Source organism: Equus quagga, chromosome 1 (genome assembly GCF_021613505.1).
Source record: "Equus quagga isolate Etosha38 chromosome 1, UCLA_HA_Equagga_1.0, whole genome shotgun sequence".
NCBI lineage: Eukaryota > Metazoa > Chordata > Mammalia > Perissodactyla > Equidae > Equus > Equus quagga.
This window is the reverse complement of record NC_060267.1, coordinates 81,910,016-81,933,064: the sequence shown is the minus strand read 5'-3', so window position 1 is coordinate 81,933,064 and position 23,049 is coordinate 81,910,016. Positions and strand designations below refer to the sequence as shown.

General features: G+C 45.2%; 1 protein-coding gene across 2 annotated transcripts in view; it reads left to right on the top strand.

The window, feature by feature from the left end:
* Positions 1 to 23,049, top strand: part of CDK5RAP2 (CDK5 regulatory subunit associated protein 2) — a 172,485-nt gene that overhangs the window by 96,733 nt on the left and 52,703 nt on the right. For both annotated transcript variants that reach the window (XM_046668538.1, XM_046668528.1), the window contains 4 exons: positions 6,571 to 6,666; positions 8,488 to 8,675; positions 17,303 to 17,735; positions 20,930 to 21,161. In XM_046668538.1, coding sequence (XP_046524494.1) covers positions 6,571 to 6,666; positions 8,488 to 8,675; positions 17,303 to 17,735; positions 20,930 to 21,161 — 949 coding nt within the window. The remainder of the gene's footprint in view (positions 1 to 6,570; positions 6,667 to 8,487; positions 8,676 to 17,302; positions 17,736 to 20,929; positions 21,162 to 23,049) is intronic.

The following is a 23,049-nucleotide window of genomic DNA, read 5'->3' as shown; positions in this document are numbered from 1 at the left end:
GAAGTTCCAGTCTTGGCTGTGGATGGGTGTTGAGGGCCCCCCAGGTCAGCAGGTCTGTCCGTGGGCTTCCTCAAGTTTGGGTCATGTCTGCATGAACACTGATATACTGTGATGCTGTTGACTCCAGGTCCGGCTCTGGGATCTGTGCTGCAGATGGCACATCTGGATGATTGATATGGTCTCAGAAGGATCTGGACAGTTGCCAAATCACCCAGATAATTTGGGTAGTATAGATGCAGTCTTAATGAATTCATTAACATTGAAAAATAAACTAGTAAACATATTTTTCATTTACTTTTTGTATTAATCCTCTGCATTTTGTGCCTCTTCTTCTCACTCTTCGTGGCATCTGGACTTATGGATTTGACCGGGTGTGGGTTGTTCCTTCCCACACATACCCAGGAACTCCTGTGTGCTCTGCCATTTACAGGGAGTAAGCAGTCGGTGTCCCATGAGCCCACAAGTCCAGCTTCCTGACTGGGAATTTTCTTCTGTTGGCATTTGAAAGTCTGAAAGGGCCACGAAAGGTTAAATCGTGGTGTCTTTGCACTAAAGAGTGTGTGGTTCACTGGGCTCGTGTACTCACTGAGGGTGAGAGGCCCATTCCGTTGGCCCGCCCCAGGGAGGAGGAGGGGAGTCTTGTTCATTCACCCTGATGACTTCTGAGTCTCTGCTCATCTTTGTGGTGTGTTGTCTCCGACTTTCTCTGTTGTTGGCCCGTGCCACACAGTAGGAAGACCCTGAAGTTGTGACAGTGAGGAGGAGCTTGTCGTTGCCTCCCTTTAGCCCCTGCCTTGGCCTAACTCTCCCTCAGGAAGAGCCTTGCTCCATGTGTGTGTGGGCCTTGTTTCAGAAGACTGAACTGTTCTCACCGGTACGGCCTTTTTGTACCTGGTTTCCCCAGAATCATCTTGGCTGCAGTTGTCTTGAACACAGCCTGGTGTAGCAGGTAAATGGAGGTCTCATTGCCACATCATTTCTGGGGAAAGGTTTGTCAGCCTTAAGCTATCTCCTCCCGCCTTCAAAGTGGGAGATGCTCAAAGGTATTTATGCTGTGCTGTGGCCATCTGCTCTCTTTGAGAGGGGGCAGCTTATTGATCTTAGCCTCCAGGGCTCCAGATAATTTTGGAAACCAAGAATATCTGCAGCCCATTTAGGGAGAAACAAGTCTCTTGCTTTGTTTTCTCCCAGGCAGCATTTTTAATAAGCAGCTCATTCTTCACCTACTTCATTTGAGTCGTAAATGGCAAGTTTGTTTGTTCATTTGCCCTTTGAAAAAAATCTGTTAAATGTCCCATTATGTCCTTTGGAGAACAGAGGCTTTTTCCTCTTCCCACTCAGATCTTAATACCAGCCGATTCAGATTTGAGTCATTTGTCAGATTGCACTTCAATTTGATGTTCCCTATGAATAGCTTGTCTTTTGTAGCGCAGCTCCCCGTCTTCCCCCGGAATGGGATGGGAAGATCCACGTGGGAAGGATGATGTTCTCTCAATAATTGTGAGCTGAGGGAGGAGAGGTCGCTAGGGATGAGGATGGGGTGGCAAAGAGGGAGGTTGCCATTCCCTGAGAGTGTGTGTGGTTTTCCTTTGATGGGAAACAAGGCATAAACATACTGGAAATGCTTACATGTCCATGGCATTTTCTGAACGGCAGGGCTTGCAGAGTCGGGGCTGGGTACCATTCCTGCTCTCTAGGAGCCTGTAAGTCAGAAAAGGAAAAAAGAATAAAAAGCACATAGATTTTGTGTTTTTAAAATTCAGTATTTTTTCTCCAATATTTATTTAACCCACACCGTTACCTTACACTTGGAAAATAGAGAAAAGAAATTACCCCTAATCCTGTCACTTTAAAACACACACAATTAATTAACATTTTGGAATCTTTCCTTTTCTATTTGAGTATATGGACACATGCCCACAATACATGTATAGTTTTGATTCCTGTTTTTTCCCAATTGCTGTTATGTTATAGCATCTTATTCCATCTTGTGGATGCACTGAAATTTAACAACTGCCTCGCGATTTTTGGATGTATAGATTGTTTTCAGTAATTCACTATTTTAAATTACCTGATCTGTATCTTTGGACACAAATCTTTTTCTGGGTCTAGGGTTTTTTTCCTTAGACTATATTCCTAGATGTGTAATTACTAGGTCAAAAGTACAGATGTAGATAGATATAGGTATAAAATAGGTGTATAGTTAATTTTCTTATACCCTCCCCCTGCAACTTTTAATTTGATGAAGGGTATAAACAGTAGGAAGCCCTTGATACAGTCAGGTTTGTCTTTAAACCTGGTGTGGACTTCCTCCAGCTGGTTACGACAGTGTTTATTCCCTGAACGCGGGCAGTTCACTTAAAAACCAGCCAAACAAACAAAAGACCAAGAACAAGTAACCTTTTGTTCTAAAGTGCATTTAAAAGAGATTAGATTAAATTAGATTAGGTTAGATTTAAAAAATCTCTAATGGGATTGCCCCATTTCCTTATAATTATTTACTGGTTGTTAATTTATGTATTATTATAGAAAAATGTGGTTGAGAATTGAAGTACAGGGGTGATTTGAACAGACTACAGACAGGGTGGTGAGCATTGAATACCATGATCTATGTGACGTGGAGCTGCCACCTCTAAGCGACAGGATGTGTGTGTGAGTGCTCAAAAAGAGTTAATCGCTAGTATTATTTACTTATATTTAGGAATGGTTAGAAAATGAAGATTGGGTTTTTTTGGCCTAGGGAGAAAACGTAGATTAAGGGGCATAATTTAATTGAACTCAGATATTTGTGGAGCTGTCATGTTGAATAAGAAATAGACCTTGTGTGACTCTAGAGGACAGAAGTGGTACTCAGAAGTAGAAGGTGCTTGTTAACTTCCGTTATTAGTAACAGAATATAATTTGGCTTATTGGAAGCAGTTTAATTTCATTAAAAGCAGGAAGTTTCTTACAATTCATCTTTGTAAGTTACTGTGAGTTTTACATGGTTTATAAAGCCCTTGGCAGAGTGCCTGGTAGGTAGTAGGCACTCAGTTAAACACAGCTATTTTAATTTTATTTTTTAGGAAGTTAGTGGCAGAGTTAGAACTACAACCCTCTTCTGACTCTGTTCAGTGTTTTAGCAACACCATAGGGCATTGCTTCCAAAGTTTAACGTACATGTGAATTTCCTGGGGATCTTGTTAAAGTGAAGATTCTGGTTCAGTAAGCCTGGCATGGGGCCTGAGTACACACTTGGAGTAGCAAGACCAGAGGTAATCCTGGAAACCTTTTGGTTCCAGCTTCATTTTGAAAAAATCTTTATTCATTTGTCTGTCTTTCAGCAGTGTGTTATTGAGCACCCAGCCTCGGTCCCTGCCCCATCCAGTATGTAATGCACAGAAGCAGACAGGCACTTGCCACCATGTGGTGAGGGCTGCGATGGAGCGAGTGTGGAGTACGAGGGGAGCATGTAGACAGGGCCCAGCCTTTGCTTGAGATCAGGGGAAGTTCTTTCTGGAGGAGGAAGGAGAGCCTGCAAAGCAGATCCAGAAAGAATAGCCCCAGCGGCAGGAGGAGAACCAGGAGAGTGCGGGTGTCTTAGGGACGGAGTGTTGACTAGTGTCAAGTACTCTGAGAAGACAAGAAAGGAAAACAGCCAAGAAGTTGGCAGGGAGCCGTTTATGACCTGGGCAGTTTCAGCAGAGTGAGGAGGGGACAGAGGCCTATGGCAGTGGATGGAGGAGGGTGAGGAGTGAGGAAATGAAGAGAGAGCCGGCTGACGCTTTGAAGTGTGGTCTCTTCCTAGCTGGTGAGTGAGAGGGCTGGAAGCAGAGCCCGCTTGTAGAGGCTCATAGGTCTTCCTGACGTCTTGTTCTGAGTCTTTGAAAATTTATGTCCCGTATGGCATGAGGGACATTTCTCTATGTCCACACCGTTTAATTTCTTGACCGTTGCTGGAAACTGAGAGTTTGCTTTTAATTTTGACCAAGTCAGCAGAGGTAAAGAGAAATGAAAGTTAATTTTTATTTCAGTGTATTGAGTAATAGAGGTTATGGTTCTGGAAATGAAGAATAACTTCAATGCTTTTGATATTTCAACTTGGAATGACACGGGTTAACACTACTTTGCTCAGCCTAATTTAACCCCTTAAACCCTTCTTTTATCCACTGGGTTGGGGAGGAGCCTCTCCCTGCCTCCTCCCTGATCCCATGTGGCTTCTATCTCCCATGCTAGAAGGTCTTTGGGGACCTTTTGTGAGCAGTGGCTAGAGAGTGTTGGCAGCAACAGCCACATCACAGAAGGTGAGGACAGACAATTCTTTCAAGAAGCTTGGAAAGAGGCAGAGAGCGCTCGGTGACCAGAGCTGTTGGGGGTCTGAGGGGGACTGTTGTTGTTCTCTTTGTAAAGATGGGAGAGGCTCTCCTCCAGCATTTTGTTAGGAAAAAATGCAAACACAGCAAAGTGAAAAGAACTTTACAGTGAATACCCATACACTCACCACCTCGATTGTACTCCTATTTCCCACCTATCCGTCATCACTCCATCTTATCTGCTTGATAAATTTTAATGTAAACTATAAACATTTGTGTACTTCCCCCTAATTACTCTAGCATGTGTATCTTTAACTTCAATATATGTTTATAGTTATTTTTTCTTTTAAGGTTAAATTTACATACAATGAAATATGGAAATCGTAAGTCCACATTTGCTAAGTTTTGTAAATATTTGTACCTTTGTAACCCAAACCCCTATCAAGGTCCCTCATGTCCCTTCTCGTCAATTCCCACCCCCACCCGCACTCCCCTTCTAATTTGCTTCCAACATGTGTTAGTTTTGCCTGTACCAGACTTTCATATAAATGGGAATTTAAAGTGTGCTCTCTTTTGTGTAAAGCTTTTTTCACCAGCGCAGTGTTTTTGAGATTCATCCATGTTGTTATGTGAATCAAGTTTGTTCCTTTTTATTGCTAAGTAGTCTTCCATCTTATGAATATATTACAATTTGTTCATTCTGCTATTAATGTACATTTGGGTTGTTTCAGGTTTTGGATATTATGATATAAGCTGTTACGAATATTCATATAGCAGTCTTTCTGAGGACATTTGTTTTCCTTTTCCTGGTAGAATTCCTGGGTCATAGGGTTATTAGTTTTATAAGAAATTGCCACTACTTTTTCCAAAGTAGTTTAACATTTTATACTCCCACCACCAAGTTGATAGTCCTAGTCTGTATTACTTGGGAATGTTTTAGTAATAATGAGGGAAGAAGCCAATAAGGGAGAGAACTTCCTCATCCATCTTTAGGAACTTTGATGCCTTAGTAAGTATACTTGTGCAAGTCTGGTCTGTTAGTGCATCATAGTGTGTGAGATCTGATTTGTAAGATCGTCGTTCTGTCTGGTCCTGATTGCAGATTTGGATATGTTAGTTTGAATGTGTTCTGATCGTGGACAGTTTTCTATAAAATGACTTTCTGAAGTCAGTTTGATTTGTTTTGTTTTTCTTCTTCCAAAACAAGGGTTTCGTCTAAAAGGAAGATCAGAAAAGTTTAAGTTGGGCTAGGAAAATTCTGAGGGTAATTGACTATTGTAAGAGTTCATAAAATAAAACTACGGAGATGGAACCTTAGACATCTCCTGTGTACAACATGCCCAGCAGGTGACCCAGCCTTACTTTGTGGTTTCAGCACTTCAGTGCAGAGCTCACTACTTCATTGGTGAGGTGAGGTTTGGTATAATTTTGAAACAGCTTTGACTTATTGCCTCCCTGGATGTGCCCACCTTTCCACTCATTTTTTATGAGGTTAGTCCATGTGTCCCCTGAGTAGAACTTTTGCTCTTCCGGAGAGCTGAGACCTGGCCCTCTTGAGGGTGGTCCTGTCCATTCTCTAGAATGCAGAATGTGGAAGCTTTGGGATTTATGCTTCTTTAAGGTGTTAGGGATTTATGCAGTCCTTGCAAATAACTGTCCTTCATTTTCAAAAGCATGAAGTTATCATCAGGCAAGCTTGATACTCATTAGCAATGAGGACTTTTTTGTCAGCAAAATGACAGTGTTGCTGGGACTGTCCATCTCAGATGTGTGGCAGTCAAAAAAGAGCTTTATGCCCTGTGCTAAATAGGAGAAGTGATGCATAAATCGGGCACATCATAAATTTCATTTACTGCTTCCTCGCTATTTGATATGTTCAATTCCATCAATAGCTATTTTCCAAAATCTTGTTACTTTTATGTAATCTGAAACTGAATTTAGCAACGGCAGGGATGGCAGCGGCACAACAGACAGCATATTCAATTTATGGCAGCTCAGGGAAGGCCGTGCAAGGGCAGAGGGAATGGCTTTAGTTATTTCTTGGGGAATTTGTCCTTAAATTATGCCTGAGCCCAGGCAGCTGTGTGTGATTTGCCAGAACTAGCGACTCCTAACTTTGGTTAATTTTTATTTCATGGCTTTGGCATTTGTCTTTGCTGCTTTTTTGGTTTGCTTTTGTTTTGCATTTACAAAAGAAGACATCACTGACTTATTCATACATATTCATGCTGCACACTGTTTTGGGTTGCATTTTCACACCATTCCATGCTCCATGTAGCTTCTGGGTAGCAAGGAGGACGAGGACATGACCAGAACTGGAGAGGATGATGGGAATAATTTCCTGAGCAACCAGCATTTGGAGCAGAGTAACAAGGTAGGAACATTGCTATTAACTCCTTATTCTGTCTGCCCCTCTCTGTGCCAGTCCTGAATGAGTCCCATGGGCTTTCTGTTCATTCTGACTAGATTGAGTGCCTGCTGTGTGCCAGTGGAATGCACAGTGACTAGGTCTCCTCTTTCTCAGAAGTTACAGACTGGGTGATAGAGCCAGTCATGAAACGGCAAAACAAACATGTAGTTGCAAATAAAAACTGGGTGGTTATAGGAGAATAACAGGCATTGGATGGTGGACCTCACCAGCTCCTCAGAGATCTAACCCAGTCAGTTCCTTTATGCATTGGAAGCTGAGGCCTGTGAGGGGCAATGATGTATCCAGGGCACAGAGGCAGTCAGTGAGAGTTGGGGCAAGAGCCCTTACCTCTGGACTGCCGTGAACTCCCAGATCATTCAATTGTAGGAGCCATCGAGAGAACCAAATGCCCTTCTGCAATGTCCTGATCTGGAACCCAGTTTAGTGTCATCTGGGCGTTGTTGAGAATTTGACCGTCCACATGGAACGCTCCTCCAGTCACGATGATACTGAACATTTGGAGCAGACATTCTCCATGGTTGAAAGAACCCTAAAGACTGGGATGTGGTGGGGGATAGGAGGCTGCAGGTTTGGCGTTTGTGGCCTTCCAAGTCATGGAGTCACGAATGGGAGATCATTAGGGTGTAGACAGTTTTGAGAGCAAAGCAATTAAAAGTGAGGGCTTTGGAATCAGATCTGATCTTGATCACTATCACTGTGACCTTGGTTAACCCTTGCTTAACCCCTAAGCCGAGTTTCCCCATCAATGAGAATAGTAAACTTTCTTGTTAGAATTGTTATGATAATTAAATAGAAAGGTGTGTACTAAGTGCTCAGTAAATGATAACAATTACTATTTTTATGATTATATTTTAGACTTTTCCTTCTTTGGAGGTTTAGATGGATTTAATAACTAGATTGGTGGCAAACAAGACCCAATAAATAACAGCTCATTTGTGTGGGTCTTGTCTTCCATTTAAAAATCTTAATCATTTTACAACTGTGGAGAGAGGGGTGTGGTGGCTAATGTGTATATCACCAGCAGTAATGAAGTTAAGGGGAGTTATTTATAGACTGGTAGAAGAAATTTACAGCTTTGGAAACGGGGAGAAGAATGCTAATTGCAACACCTCAAGACATGCCCAGCGCAGGCTTTAACTAGCTGCATCCTTGGTACCACTCCTCTGGGACCCTCCATGACCGAAGAAGGTAGATCCGTAAATAACGTCTCCATGGGAATTAGAAACACTCCACTTTCCTAATGAGACAAATCAAAGTCATGTTAATTAGGACGCATCTGTAAAGACTAAGTCGTCTTTCTGATATATATTGGGAATGATACATTGCAAGAAGTATATAATAAAGTCCAAAGCATTGTTAATGACACGGATTCTGTACCCTTCCTAGGAACAACTTACAAGGAGTGGGCTGTGGGGTGGGGGGACGCGCCTGTCGTGGGTGAGACATTGTGCCACGATCTTTAGTGAGTCAGTCATGTCATTTTGTTCTCATAGTCACCTTGGGAGGGGGCATTCCTGTCCGCCTTTTATAGGGTGATGAGAGTGATGTACACATCTTTGTGTTCTTGCTGAGCATCGCCCTGCCGTAGAGTGAGTGTGTGTGGCCCTGTGTCTGCGCCCCCTCTCTTCCCTCTTCCTCTCTTTCGTTTTCCCTCTGGCTTACTTGCACTTGCTCATTCATTTTCTGTCTCTACCCTTTCTCTCTCCTCCATCTACCCTTCCCGTCCTCCTGAGTCCGTTTTTGACTAAGTACTTTGATTTGCAGATTATGGAGGACTATTCCAAAGGGGGCTGCAAAAATGGATATTTAAGGCACATGGATTCCAATATTTTAGACTACGATGGCGCCCACAAACCTAGCTGCCCTGGAGAGCAGAGTCTAGAAGAAGGCGAGCTCATGAACCTGCTCGCCCCTTTCTTCAACGAGAAGGCCACGTTGTTACTGGAATCCAGGTAGACACTGGGCCCAGACATTGCTTTGTGTCTCTAGTTCGAGGGGAGAACAAAGTCATTTTGCTAAATGGATTTAGATGATGGTGCGGTGTAATTTACCTGGGAGAGCTCCTGAAATGGCTTGGAAGGAATCTTGCCAGTCATGCAATTAAGTAATTAGGCTGCATGCTGGTAGCTGTGAGGGGGCTTCAGCAAAGCCTCGTGCAGGCCCATTATAAAGAGGAGAAAAAAAAGCTTTCCTTTAAGATTATTCCTGGGAGCCCCACAAAGGGCTGTCTGGTTGTCAGCGAGAGGAATCAGCCCTGCTGAAACCTCTCCCAATTGCTACAACAGCTTAAAAACTGTCACTGTGGTCGTGACTCTGCTCTTTTATGTTGAGTTGAACTAAAATTCTCTTCTCGTTCTATCTGCTGGGAGTCATTCCTGTGTGAGGAAATACTTCAGGGTGTTTTCCTTAAAACAAAAAAGGAGAGACATTTAGGGCATTTGTATTTTTAAAATTAATCCTTTAGGAGCAAATTTCCCCCCTTTCACCTTTTTTCTAGTCCATCATAGCAGCTGCTTGGGCTTTGGAGCCAGAAAGAGCTGTGCCTTCATCTCTCAGGCCTCCGCTTCTCTGACCATTTCTTAGGGTTGCTGCGAGGACTCAGGAAAATTAGTGTGTGAGGAGAATGGCTGGCATGTGATGTGTGTTCAATAAGAGAGTTCTGTTCTCTTCCCGTTTCGATGGAGAAACGGAGCTGCTAACTGCTGCCCATGACTTGGCAGGAGCCAGGAACCCTGCTGTTTCTCACACCGTTTGTGGACTAAGCCTCGTAGACATTTCTTTAGCTAAAAAAAAAGGGCTGAAGTGTTCTGTTTTTGTGGGTTTAGCCAGACTAACCCTTCCCCAGTCCCTGACGTCTAACATTTTTCTTTCGTGAGTCCTTTTGGGGGACATGCCCAGTGGCTATTCTGGTTTATTATCACAGGGAGTTAGGTGACCATAGTCGACACTTGAGAAATGGAGAATTTCCTCAACATGGTAATTCCAAATGTTACCGTAGAGTTAAAAGATGCAGCTCGCTCTCTCTGAGGACCACCTAGGAATGCACCTGGTGGTGTGAGCCGGGGAAAGTAATGGGCTGGGTGGGAGCGTGGGGAATTGTGGTATAAGTGTTCCCTTCTAGTGGACAGGAGCTTCTCAGCTCCGACTGATTATTGTCTTGCAAGCACATGGGCTCAGAGCTTCCAGTCTTTCAGTGGAAGCCCAACAGTTGTATTCTGAATCTCTTGATCTTTAAAAATTTAGACCTAGTTACAGTTTTTAAGAAAGCACTTTATGGGCCTGTGCCTACAGGCAAGCTTGTGACGTCTGCAGTTCAGTTACCTGTTCCCTGTTTCTGTTCCATAGGCTTCCAGGCCATTGTGGCCAGTTCTAGTGTCAGAAAAGGCTTTAGCCTGAATCTGCTGCCCTCATCCATTCTCTGGACAGCTGTCATTCACGGTGCAGTCCTGGCTCCGAGGGCCCTGCTGACGGCCCGACCGAGGTCTGCACCTGCTTCTGGAAGACACATTTCTGTGCCACGGCCCAGGCTGGCACTTCACACGCCCCGTCTCATTGTACCCTCTCCCCAGCTTTACGTTCTGCTGGTGGCGATCTTTTCTCTGCAGACGTGTGAGCTGACGTTTGGGGACTTGATGTCCCCTTAGTTAGTAAATAGTAGAGCCATTGGAGAATTTTCTGGAGGGTTCTTTTAAAAAAACTCCTTGGAATAACCAGGATTCTGATTGGTTAGAGAAACACCAGTCTTCTGCCTAGGAATTCCCTCCAGGAGGTAGGTGTTTTTGGTGTACTGGAAAAAGCAGAGTTTTGGAGTCAAAGAGACCTGTGCTCCAGTCCAGCTATACCATTTAGACCTTGCGACATGTCTCCCCACCTTGGTTTCCTCATTTGTAAAGTGGGCATGGTGGTGCTCAGTGAGGATTACCTGGAATAATGGGTATAAATATAGAGCCAGGTGAAGTGGGGTTTTGGTGATATTAGTGCTTAAATCGTGCCCTGCAAGTTACTTCTACCCTTTCCTACTACTGTCAGGTAAGATTCATACCATATGTAAGATACAGCGGCCAGGGATTCATGCCTCTCTATTCCTTGCTGAGCCAGTGTCTGATAACTCCAGTGCAGAGCTCTGATAGATGTAGGCCCAAGACACCACCCTGTCCCCCCTGTTCACTGCACCCCCCCCCCCCCCCCCAGCTTTTGAGCTTTTCCACCTCTAGCCATGAGGGCCACCGGGGCTAGCAGAGCAGGTAGGCCCCGGGAGTAACTCGGATTCAACTTACCCATCCACTAGGATGGAATAAGGAAGCAACTTGTCCAGTAGCCACCTTCGCCTAATTAGTTGTCTTGCACTTGACCAACTAGAGCAAGTCATTCACTGGAGGTGGGGTAAAAGGGTGAGTGCAGGGCCCCTCCTGGTGTGTGGGGAATGCCTGGCCAGCCCCTCCCCCATGGTGGTCACTGTGCGTGTGATTCCCAGCCCTCTCTTTACATGCTTCCAATTCTTTTTGCCCCCATTCCCTGGAGGACGTGGTTTAGGATTTTATCACCTAGTTGTTTTGGTCTTTGTAGCCTAAAATTAGGTGTAAAATTTGTTAGCTGAAGAATTGTAAACATCTAAAAGGGGAGCTATTGGGTATTATTTTTTAAATAAAGCTGGTACAGTCTTGAGCTGTAACTAATAGAAGTAGGAAGCTAACTCCTAGAAAATCTGAGTGGGCTCTTCTGGGCCTGATTGAGGGACAGGTGAGGTCCCAGCAGAGCGTGGTGGAGACAAGTTAGAAGTTAGTCGGAAGAGAGAAACGGCTGAAGAGACGTGGCGTGTGTAGGCTGCAGGGGGGCAGATGTGGCGAGTGCTTGAAGGAAGACTCCCTGCTCTGGAGGGACCAGATCTGTGGGGGGCTCTAGACAGGACCCCAGAAGCCCAGCGTCCTCCTTGATTCTTCTCTTTCCTTCACCTCTCAAACCTGGGTCTAGCCATTCTGCCTCCTGAATAGCTTGGGTCATACATTTCTCGCCATCCCTGTTGCATCCTCCCCATGCCCAGCTTCCTTCAGCTTTCTTTGGCATCACTGCAGCGGCCTCCTAATGAGTCCCCTGCAGCATCTTTGTCCCCTTCCAATCTGCTTTCCACACTGCTTCCAGAGCAATTACTTAAAAATGCAATTATGTCACTCATCTACCTAAAACCTTCAGAGACTCTCCACTTTTCTTGGGATCAAACTTGTTAACATCAAAAACGGCCTCCTAGACCCCTTCATGGTCTGGCAACCCTCTCCTTCGGCTCTGGTCACACTGTCCTTGCCTTGCTTCGGCCACACTGCCCTTCTTTCAGTTCCTAGAATGAGCCAGCTGTTTTATTTCAGAGCCTTTGCACATGCTGGTCCCTCTGAATGAATAGTCCTGCTTGTTTATTTCACGGCTCGCCTCCCCACCAGGGCATAGGTTAACCCCTGTTCATCTGCCGCATCCAGGCCTTCCTTAGGACCTTGCCTTGGCCACTACTTAGGTTACATGTGATCATGTGACAGGTCATACTTTATGTTTATCACCAGTAATTTCAGAATGAGCACTCAGCATTGCCCCACATAAAACTATTGCAGCTTCTCTTCTCCCCTCCCTGACTGATGACCTTGCCTTGTAAGTCACTGAAAAAAGAGAAACAGTCGAACTCAAGCTGCTTGACTTTTTCCCACCAGTGCCTCCAGCTTATTTGCCTCTATACCTACAAACTCTGACTTTCCTCCTTTTGTGATGGAAGAAATATCCCAGCTCCTGTCCAGACCAACTCGCCCCTTGGGATTTAGTTCCTGTCCTCTCTTGACGTCCTCTCTTTTCTGCATCATTAGTGTTTTTCTTGTCACTGAATCATTTTATTAGCATCAGACATGCGTTAATATCGAGCATTTGGGAAATGTTCGCCCTTCCCCTGCCCCCTGTCACTCTGGCTACTGCCCCATTTCGTTATTCCCCTTAAAGGCAAGATTTCTTGGAAGATTGTCTATATTCGCTGTATCCACTTTGTTTCCTCCCATTCTCTCTCTATCCCATTCAAGTGCTTTCATACCCTCCACTCCACTTGTAAAGGTCAGTGATAATTTCCAAGCTGTGAAAGCCAGTGGCCAGCGCCAGCCTTGCAGCATCCGCGGGCTGCTCTCTGGCCTTCTGTTCACTACCTTCTCCCCAGTTTCCCTTCCGTCTCCCTGGCCTCTCCTTCTTGGTCTCCTTCGCTGGCTCCTCTTCCTTTGCTACATGTTGAATGTGGGTGTGTCCCAGAGCTGTGTTCTCAGCCCTTTTCTCTATATCTTCGTTCTCCTCTGGCTTTAGAGTGTGCCCTGTGACTTCCAAGTTTATACCCACATTGTACAGTCGGCTGTCTGCTTGACATCTCCACCTGGATGTCTAACAGACGCTTCACCATTAATCCGTCCAAAACCCAACTAGCTGTTCTAATCTCTGCTATTCTTTCACACTCCTCTCTGCCTAGTTGGTACAGCTGAATGTTAAGTTTCCACAATCTGCATATCCCTCAGCAAGTCCTGCTGATGCCACCTCCAAAAGGGATCCCTAATTCAAGCGCTTCACAGCTCTACTGCTACCCTTGTAGTCCACGTTGCCCCCATCTCTTGCCTGGACTCCAGCAGCACAGCCTCCTCTGCAGCCCATTCTCCACAAGCAGACAGAGAGAGCGCTGTAAAACTTAGATCAGGTCATGGCTCTTCCCTGCTTAAAGCCCTCCAGTGGGCTTCCATCGCCCTTACAGTAAGACCAGTGCTTCTTGACCTGGTCTCTGCCAATTTCTCTGTCCTTATCACCTCCGCCTCTTGTTTGCTGAGCTCCAGCCGCACTGACCTCCTGTGTATTCTTCAAAGCTTCAAGCTTGTCCTCACTTCAGGGCTTTTCCAGTAGCGTTCCCTCTGCGTGGAATGCTCTTTTCCTAGATGTGTATGTGATGGGTGGTGTCTCAGCCAGACAGTAGCTCTGTGGAGAGGCCTCTCCTGCCCACTGTGACTGGAACCCTGCTTCTGCACGTCGTCTCAGGACTCTCCCCCAACCCCTCCAGTTCATAGTACTTATCATTGCCGTACATTGTCTTATTTAGTCACCAGGATATGTATGGATGTCTGTCTGTCTGTCTTCTCCTTAAGGAAATGTTAAGTTCTGTGATTCTTTTTCACCATCCATTTCCACTGCCTTACATGACAAATAGAAGGTGCTCAATAAATATTTGAATGAATGCGCAGACAATTGAAAACATGACAGCAGAACGTAAGTTTAGAAAACTGGAAAGAGTGGAGTGCTTCTTTGGGGTCAGAAAGGTCTGGATTCTAGTCATTGCTCTGCCACTTTACTGGAGGATCTTGAATCTTTACGAGCCCATTCCTTCATCTGTAAAATGAGGTTAATATTAGTCCTCATCCCATAGTCTTACTGTGAGGACTAAATGTATTTAGTGTATTTAAAGGATCTGACACAGCGTAAGTGCTTCGTAAACGTCACTTCCTTTCCCTTTACACCTTCTGTATGGCAGAGATGCTCAGGAAGGTATATAAACAACGTTCGGGCCTCTGACGGACCCTTGGACTGAACCATTAGAGAGGTCCTGATTACCACGACAGCTTAATGAATCTGCTGTTCAGATTTCTAGCAAAGTAACACTTGAAGTGTTTTATTTAACAGCACCACCACTTTAGTGTATTATAATGGCCTCTTTCACCACCTTTTACTGCCCATTTGTAAAGTCTTTTTCCAGGGTTTTATTGTGTGTTGTTTGGTAGTGAGTAATGGTCCTCCTTTGGCTAGCTAAATAGCAATTGTCATTATTTTTAATCTATATTAAGGGAAGGAGAGGAAAGGAAAATTTAGTTCAATACGCTTGAAATACCAGAAATATTTTTAAAGTCTGGGTTTACTAAATTTTAAGGTGGTTTGTGTAGTCTAGATGATTCTGTGTTAGAAGTGAAAAATGTCCCACACATTTTAATTTTGTTTTTTACTTTTTACCCTGCTTCAGTGTGCTGTAGCTGTTTAATTTGAGTTGAGTTGAGTGCCCAGAGCTGGATGATCAGAATCCAGATAGGAGTGAGGTCTTCTTCCCCTGCCCTAGAGGGCTCAGTGGGGAGAATGAGACGAGTTCATGTCACTCGTAGTGGCAGCAGAGACACAGAGGAAGGGGAGGTCAGGGTGAGTTAAGGGAGTCAGAGAGTCCAGTCTCACAAGATTTTGGGAAATAAGGCAGCAGGAGAAACTGCAGAGAGAAGAAAAGATCTAACCCTGATGAGGGCCTATTCTGTCTCCTTGTCTCCCATCCTGACCTGCCTCTTCTTTTTCCTGGAAGAGAGCAACAGCATTCTTGCTGGCCTCTCCCTTCGTCCTTGTCCCCCTCCAGTCCCTTTTAAAAATAATTTTCTGTCTCAATTTCCTAACTTTCTCTTCTTTTTTTATGACTCTCTTTTTCTCCTTTATTTTTTAGGTGATTGAAATATACTTATTTTAAAATCTTTTTCAGCTTGCTTCATTGCTTTTATTTTCTTGAGTGTGGACTCTGATTTGCTGGGTCATTGTCTGTCTTTCAGAAAGGTGGATGTGTGTGCAAGTCTGGTCTGCTTGTGCTCACAGCCCTGCGCAGCCCTACCCCTTCCCCCCTGCGTGGTGCGTTGAGGTCGCCTCAACTTGGCTCTTTAGGTCTTACTTCAGGGCTCATGAAATTTGTGTGATTGCTCTTCCCTTGGAAGTTAAATGTCTGGCCGCCTGCTTTCTGCAGATGCCCCCCTTCCTATGGTTGTGGGTCGCTCTCCTCCTCTGTTTCTGACCTTTGGATAAATTTATCTTGACTTTGAGTCCTGTAGTGCACCTTCAAACATTTTTTTAATGTATGTTCTGCTGTCCTTGACGTGTTTAGAGCAGCCTGGGAGGCGCTCCCGTGTGTACTCACCCCACACTCTTGACAGACAACCCCCTGTTCCTTCTTTACACACCAGCCTGAGTCACCTGTCTAAGCATGTATGTGGCTGTGCCACTTGGGTGCACAGAGCCTCACAGTTGGCTCTCCTTTCCTTAACATGGCTGAGTTATCCCCTGCCGAACGTTCCAGCCTCACCTCCTTATTCTCCAGGGTGTCTTCACTCTGTTCGTATTGTTTTCCATGCCTAGAATGTTCTGTTTCCCTTTCTCCCGGCTAGACTCTCATTGACTCTAGAATCCTTTTCTGGCATTCTTCCTGCCACCCCCAGTCCGGGCACCCTGGGGTTGGTGCCCTGTAACCCTCCCAAACTTCTGCTATGCCTGCGTTTCACTTTGTACCCTGGGCAGAAGCGATCTGTTTTCGTATCTGTCTCCAGCACCACCAGTCTAAGTTCTTGCAGGCAGTTTTGCATCTCCATGCCCGTTACAGTGCCTGGCACAAGAAACACACACACAGGGGATTTCTTCTTGAACTACTCCATAGTCTTTTACATGCTGGTTTAGTTTGAGTTCCTGAGAAAGCAGAGCCTGAGATAAGGACTTGGGCCCAAGTGGTTTATTTGGGATGTGACTTCAAGGAGCAAGAAGGAGGAATCAGGAAGAGTAAGATAGGAATAGAGTCAAAGCCACTAAGGGTACCTTATTGCTCTGGGTCCTGCGGAGGACTGCTGGGGCTCAGTCCTGCTGGGCGCCCTCCGAGGGAGGGATGGTATGGTCTGTGCCTTAGTGTTGTCCCTCCAGAGGATGAGAGACTGTGGCATTTACCCAACAGCTCTCTTCCCCCACTGCTTGACATAATAACTGGTCCCTGTGATATCAACTGGTCTACACTTGCCCACTGCCCTGCTGGCTGGCTCAGAGAGCTCTGGAAAAAGCCCCAGGGCAGAGAGATGCAGGGAGTACTTGAGTTGAGACTGTCTGTCTGCAGGAGCTGTCCACACAGCTGTAGCTGGAATCTGAGGGAGGCCAAGGGCATGTGGCAAGGGCATGAAAAGCATCTGCTACCCATACGCTCTCTCCTTTACTCCTCATAGCTGTCCGGTGGAAAAAGAATTGCAGAGTTAGGATTTGAAGCCATTTTGGTCTGACTTCAAAGCCCCTGCTCTTTGTGTTAAGAGCAGTTTCGAGCATCCCTGCATTCAGCACCTGTTTCCTGAGCACCGATTGTGCACCATGACGGACCGGCTCAATGATGCATCCACTGAATTGGCCAGATTCATCCAAAGCCACACTTGCCCCCCAGCTGTAGGAATGGGGCCAGTGGCGGGTGGACCTTGCAATTGTCATGAATACTTTATGACCCTGTTTGCTCCCTTCTAGGCCCGACCTCTATCGATATAGCCATGTGGCTCCCTCACTTACTGTGTACTTGTGTCAAGCCAATTCTTCTCTTCTTATCCATGAGATAGGCATGGTAGGACCTACTTTGTGTGGTTGTCGTGAAGTGACATGGGATAAAATAAAATACTTGATGTGGCTCCTGGCACGTGGCAGGTCCTTGCTATGTTTCGTTTAAGCAGAATCTAGACCAGTTGGTGGGGAAAACTTGCGAAACTGGGTAAGGGACAAGGCCATAGCAGAAAGCTTAGTTCTCCCGCTTCCTTCCCTTTTGGAAAAACAGGCCAGACCTTCAGAAAATGCTACGTGAACTCCTTCTGGAACGCGTAAGCCTGACAGCGCAGGAAGTTTCTGGAGAACACCTTGATGGTAAAACTGAGAAGACACTTAAGCAAATGGCTGTTCAGCTAAGAGGTGAACTCAAACATTTCATCCAAGCCAACTCATTTTCCCAGCCACATGATGAACTGAAGTCGCCTTGGGGAGCCCAGCTGGGAAAGGCGGGTGTAGCGCCCAAGGTGGAGCTCAGAGATGCCTCAGTGCAGACCGCGGCCATGGAGGGCGACGTGCTCAGATTCAAACACGAAGGCAAGAGAGAGGCTTGGGAAGAGAAGCCCACAGATGCCTTATTCAGTGCTGAGCATCAGCCAGAGCACTTGTGCAGGATGCCAGGGCGGCAGGCCACTCGCCTTTCCTTCCCCAGTGGGACCCACAAAGTAAGTTTTTCCATATATTTTTTATTTACTTATTTTATACAAATAGAAAACTTAAAAAATCACCTCTGATCCCACTCCTTTTTTTGATTTTCTGCCTAGAGGTGTGTGTCCATCCTAACCTTCCCCAAAGTATTACTAACATTCCCCCCGCCCTGATCCCAGCTCTGTCATATTGATCTATATGAAAAACATGTATGTCTTTTCCTTATAAAAATGGAGTCGTGTTTTACCTCTGTCTCTGGCTTTCTCTTTCATGTTGTGTGTCAGGAACATCTTTCCTTGTAATGGCTGTGTAAGATTCCACTGTGGGGAATGTGCCAAAATTTATATACTTTTCACCTATTGATGGACATTTACTTTTGCAAGTTGTAGTAAAATTGTAGTAAGCTGACTTTAGGGGGAGGGTGAGAACCTAGATTCTATTCTGTGCGGACTTTGTGTCTGAGAGTACCATTCTGTGGGCTTTGTCCACCCTCTCTTACTTAAGCCTTACACACCCGTTAGAGGGCAGGAAACTGGATCCCGAGTGCCTGTGGTTAGCCAGCAGTTAAGGGGCTGAGCTGGGACCCTCGCTGTGCCTGACTGCACAGCCGTGCCCTTTCCCTGGCTCAAGCTACCCTCCAGCCGGAGCTAGCCCCAAGTGGTGGCTCCAGTTTTGGTAAGTGGATGTCTGCATTTTGCCTCAGTCAAGATACTGTCTTTAAGCTTCTCCTCAGATACCATCAAATATGCCAGATGATTAAAAGCCAGACTCTCTTGGCAATATCTGATTGGATCCTTGACTAAAATCCTCCTAGGAGGAGGGGTTGGCATTGAGGATCCCCATAGCAGGGAGATGTGAGCGTTCTGGTAGAGAAGGAAATAGGTCATGTTTCAAAGAGATCTCCAGTGATGGCTATTGGTGTTCTTGTTTCTCATGGGTGTTTTGTATCTGAGAAATCAACTGTATACATTGCTTCATAGCACCAGAATGGAGAATTAAGTTTATTTTCTGACCACTAAATTACTGCTTTTGTGCATACCAAAGAGAGTTAGATATATCATTAGCAAAATTGCTTTTGATTGTTTTAAATTCCGCACCAAAACTGTATTTTCTAAAGATATCAGTAGAGACCAAAAAAAAAAAAAAGACGTTGCTATTATATTAACAGTACTCAAGATGCAAATGTCTGCAATTTGGCTAGAATAGGAATGCTCTCATCAGCCCCAGCTCCTTTAATTTGTACCTGTATTTAGGAAAACTAGATGGTTTTCCCTCCTATTTGTGTGGGAGGTATCATCGTATGTTCAGGAAAATTGTATAATCGAATGAACTTAATTCCCCCAAATATACTGAGAATTTTTTTTTTAGTTTGGAATTATCCTTCTTGCTTGTGTCTTCAAAAGGAAGGCAACTGTGGTTATTTTTTAGCATCTGCTATATTTGCCAGGATTCGCTGGATATTCTGTACATATATATCAATTTAAACGTCTCAACAAGCATGTGAATTGGGTCGGTATTACCTACATTTTACATATGAAGAAGTATAGGCTCTGAAAGGCTCAGAAAATTGTCCAGAGTGACTCAGCTGTTAGGAGGAGTCGTAGAAATAGGAGCTGAAGTCTGGTTTTAGCGGCAGACAGAAATATTATAAACCTGCCTTTCTCAGGAAGGGAAGAGCCCTGTATCACCATGGTGGCCTCCAGTCTGTGCAAAGTAGAAGACAATTTAATGCTTTTCTTTGCAGTCTTTGGTTAGTCAAGGAATCGGTAGTTCTAGGGTAAACCAGAACTCTGGTATCCTGTTAAAAAGAACATCATTGCAGCCCAAGGGAGAGACCAGGAGACCAGATATACTTCCAGTTTAGTTATAGAGGCAAGAGGATGGACTTTACAGATACACCTGTGATTGCATCGGGCCTGGTTTGAGTCCTTGGGTAAGTGCCCTGACCTTTCTCAGTGGCTCGAATGAGATCAGGGTGACCTAGAGCATGAGGCTGGCCTGATGGCTAAGCGAGGTGATGTGTGGCAAGTGCCTCGTGCTTTGTACGTGGTAGGAGCGCATGTATGTTGCATTCCTGTCTGCCTTCCATTCCCAGGGGAGAAGTTCCATCATGACATCTTTAATAAGGTGGGAGGTGGGACTCTGTTCAGTGTCCATAAGGTAGCATTTTGGGTGGTGTTATTTTAGAACCGGCATTAGGTTGACTGACGGCAGTCTTCCAGCCTGAAATTGCCTTTGGCATTTGTGCTCTTGCACATATCTTTTCTGCTGCCATATGACACACAGATTTGGATCCAAGAATAAAGATTGGTGGAGACTGAGGCCCAAGCAATTGACTGTTATTTTCCAGTCCTCTTGAGGAGGCAGCCATCTCCTCCCAGCTGGTCCCCTTTACCACCTCAGACTCTTCTTGTCCTTGAACCTGTTTGCTCCTCGTCCCTGGAGTATCAGGGCAGAAAGTGTCTCACTTTTCTTAACTGAGCAGTAGATTCTGAAGAGCTGCTTTGAGGTCCAGCTCTCTAACCTTCTTGTTGTCTGACTTTGGACTGCTTGTTTGACATCTCAGTTCTTTGTCTGGAAAATAGGCATGAAAACTTCTATTACCCTGTGAGCTCTGGGAATGCAGTTTACCTGAGGATTATGGGAGAATGTGCTTGAAAGCATTTTATATCCTAGAATGTGCAAGAAACGGTCTTTCCTCTTTCCTTCTTGAGTGACTTGCTGATTTCCTCATTCCCAGGGGCCCAAATATTTCTTGTTTTCTTCTCGGGTTCCTTCTCCTCCACTTTAAAAGAATAAAAAAAACAAAAACAAAACAGGCTTTATTGAGATATAATTCACGTATCATACAATTCATCCATTTAAAGTGTACAATGCAGTAGTTTTTCAAAGTGTATTCATAGAGTTGTGTAACCATTGCCATAATCAATTTTAGAACACGTTCATTGTCTCAAAAGAAACCCTGAACCCATTAGCAGTCGCTTCTCATTTCCCCCCCACCTGCCCACCCCTAGTCATAGGCAACTGTCAATCTACTTTCCATCTTCATATGTTTGCCTACTCTGTAGACTGGGAGATAAACATAGATGCCATTAGAGGAACCAGGAGTCTGGACAGCCGAGTTGAATCCTGTTTTATAAGGTTGGCGTAATAATGTTGACTGTGCAACCAAAGAAAGTGTATTCACTGTTGTGTACGGGTGTGTTTTCAGGATGCTCAGAAGTCTCGCCTGCCCGTCCTGCTCAGACCATCCCGGTCACTAGGAAGTTTATATAGGCTCCCTGCCACCCAGGCGGGGGTAGCACAGCTGCAAGGCCAGATCTTGGAGCTGCAGGGGGAGCTGAAGGAGTTTAAAATTCGTAATAAGCAACTTCACAAAAAGTTAATTCTGGCTGAAGCGATGATGGAGGGGAGGCCAACGCCAGACAAAACGCCAGTGAAAGGTAAGCACCAAGAAAAATGTATTCTCCGCGCGCTAGATGAACGACCCGATAGAACTGCTTGAAATGTCAACCTTGTTGTTTAGAATTGCAATAAGTTTGAGTATAAATTTTGTGAATTGCAGTGATTAATCTTGACTCTTGACAAATACACAATCGAGGGAACACAATAAGGAAAATGAATCTATTGTTTTCATTTTATTCCACAGTCTGGATAAAGGGGACTTGCACTGCTCACAGATCTTGCGAGGTCACTGCTCCCTTCACTTGGGATTGTCTGTGGGTACTCCAGTTGTGGGATGACTTGAATCTAGGGTTTTTTTCTGGCTTCGTCAGTGGAAGCCTCAGGCATGTGGCATCGGGTAAGTGAGAGTCCTCTTTGCAGGGGTCTCTGGAATGTCCAGGCTACATTATTTTGGGTTCCTCAAGGTTAATTCCAAACCCTACTGATCTCATGTCGTCCTCTAGAAATGACCTGCCTCTCTACCCACTTTTTTTTTTGTGAGGAAGATTCACCCTGAGCTAACTTCTGTGCCAGTCTTCCTTTATTTTATATGTGGGACGCCACCATAGCATGGCTTGATGAGTAGTGTGTAGGTCTGTGCCTGGGATCTGAAGCCACGAACCCTGGGCCATTGAAGTGGAGAATGTGAACTTAACTACTATGCCACTGGGCGGGCCCCTCCTACTTACTTTGAATTCACTGTCTCTGCTCTCCTGGGAGCTCCCAAAATAGATAGCCCCTGGGTCAAAATGTGTCCAGATTAGACTCCTAAACTTGGAGGGAGCACCTCAGGGGGTGCCCTCTAGTCTGGGACAGTGGTGCTTAGAGATTTTGGACCGCTGCCCCTTTGAAAATCTGAAGAAAGCTGGGGGCCCTCTCACAGAACGATGCAGGTACGCACATCTGTGGTGTTGTACATCATGTTGAGGGTTCGTGAATCCACAAAAGTATGTCTGTAGACCCCTGATTTTGAACTTCTGCAAACGACAGCAACACACAATAACAAGAAGAGCAACAGTAATTTTTTTATTTATCTATTCAAAAAGTATTTATTAAATCCTCCTGTGTGCCAAGCACTTATATGTGAGAAATAAGTGCTGTGGAGAAAAATAAGCATGGTGGAGGGCTCGGTGATATGGAATGGGGGTAGCGTTTGCTAACGTACGTGGAGTCCTTAGCGCCTCCCTGGTGAGGCGACATCTGAACAGAAACTGGAAGGAGATGAGTGGCCCAGTCATCGCAGGAAGTGCGTTCCTGGCAGAGGCCCTGATGTTGCTTTGAACATGTAGGAGGGAGGCCAATTCCGTGGCTGGAGTGGAGTGAGAAAGAGGTCAGGGAGGTCACACTTCAGGTGACCCTCATGGGTCATTCCAGGGCTTTGTCGTTTATTCTAGGTCAGACTGGAAACTGTTGGAGGGTTTTGAGCAGCAGAGTGATGTGATCGACTTCAGCTTTAAAGCAGAGACTGGCCAACTGTGGCCTGTGGGCCAGGCTCGCTGCCTGCTCATGCAAGGGTTTATTGGAAGACAGCCACAGTCATTCATTTGCATATTGCCTCTGACTGCTTTTGCCCTTGATGGCACAGTTGAGTAGTTGTGATAGAGATCCCATGGCCGGCAAAATATTTATCATTTGGCTTTTTAAGAAAAGTAGGCCAACCTCTGCTTTAAAGGATCTCTTTTAATGTGAACCACTGGAAGGATGGAGTTGTCATCCACGGAGGTGGGAGACTGCTGGAGAGGCAGGCGTAGGTGGAGCTTTAGGTGTCTGGTTTTGGACTTACTGGAGATGCCTGTTGTCTGTCCCAGTGGAGATGTCGACTAGGCGGTTGGAGATCGATGAGTCTGGAGTCCAGGGGAGAGGTCTGGGCTAGAGTTATAAATTTAG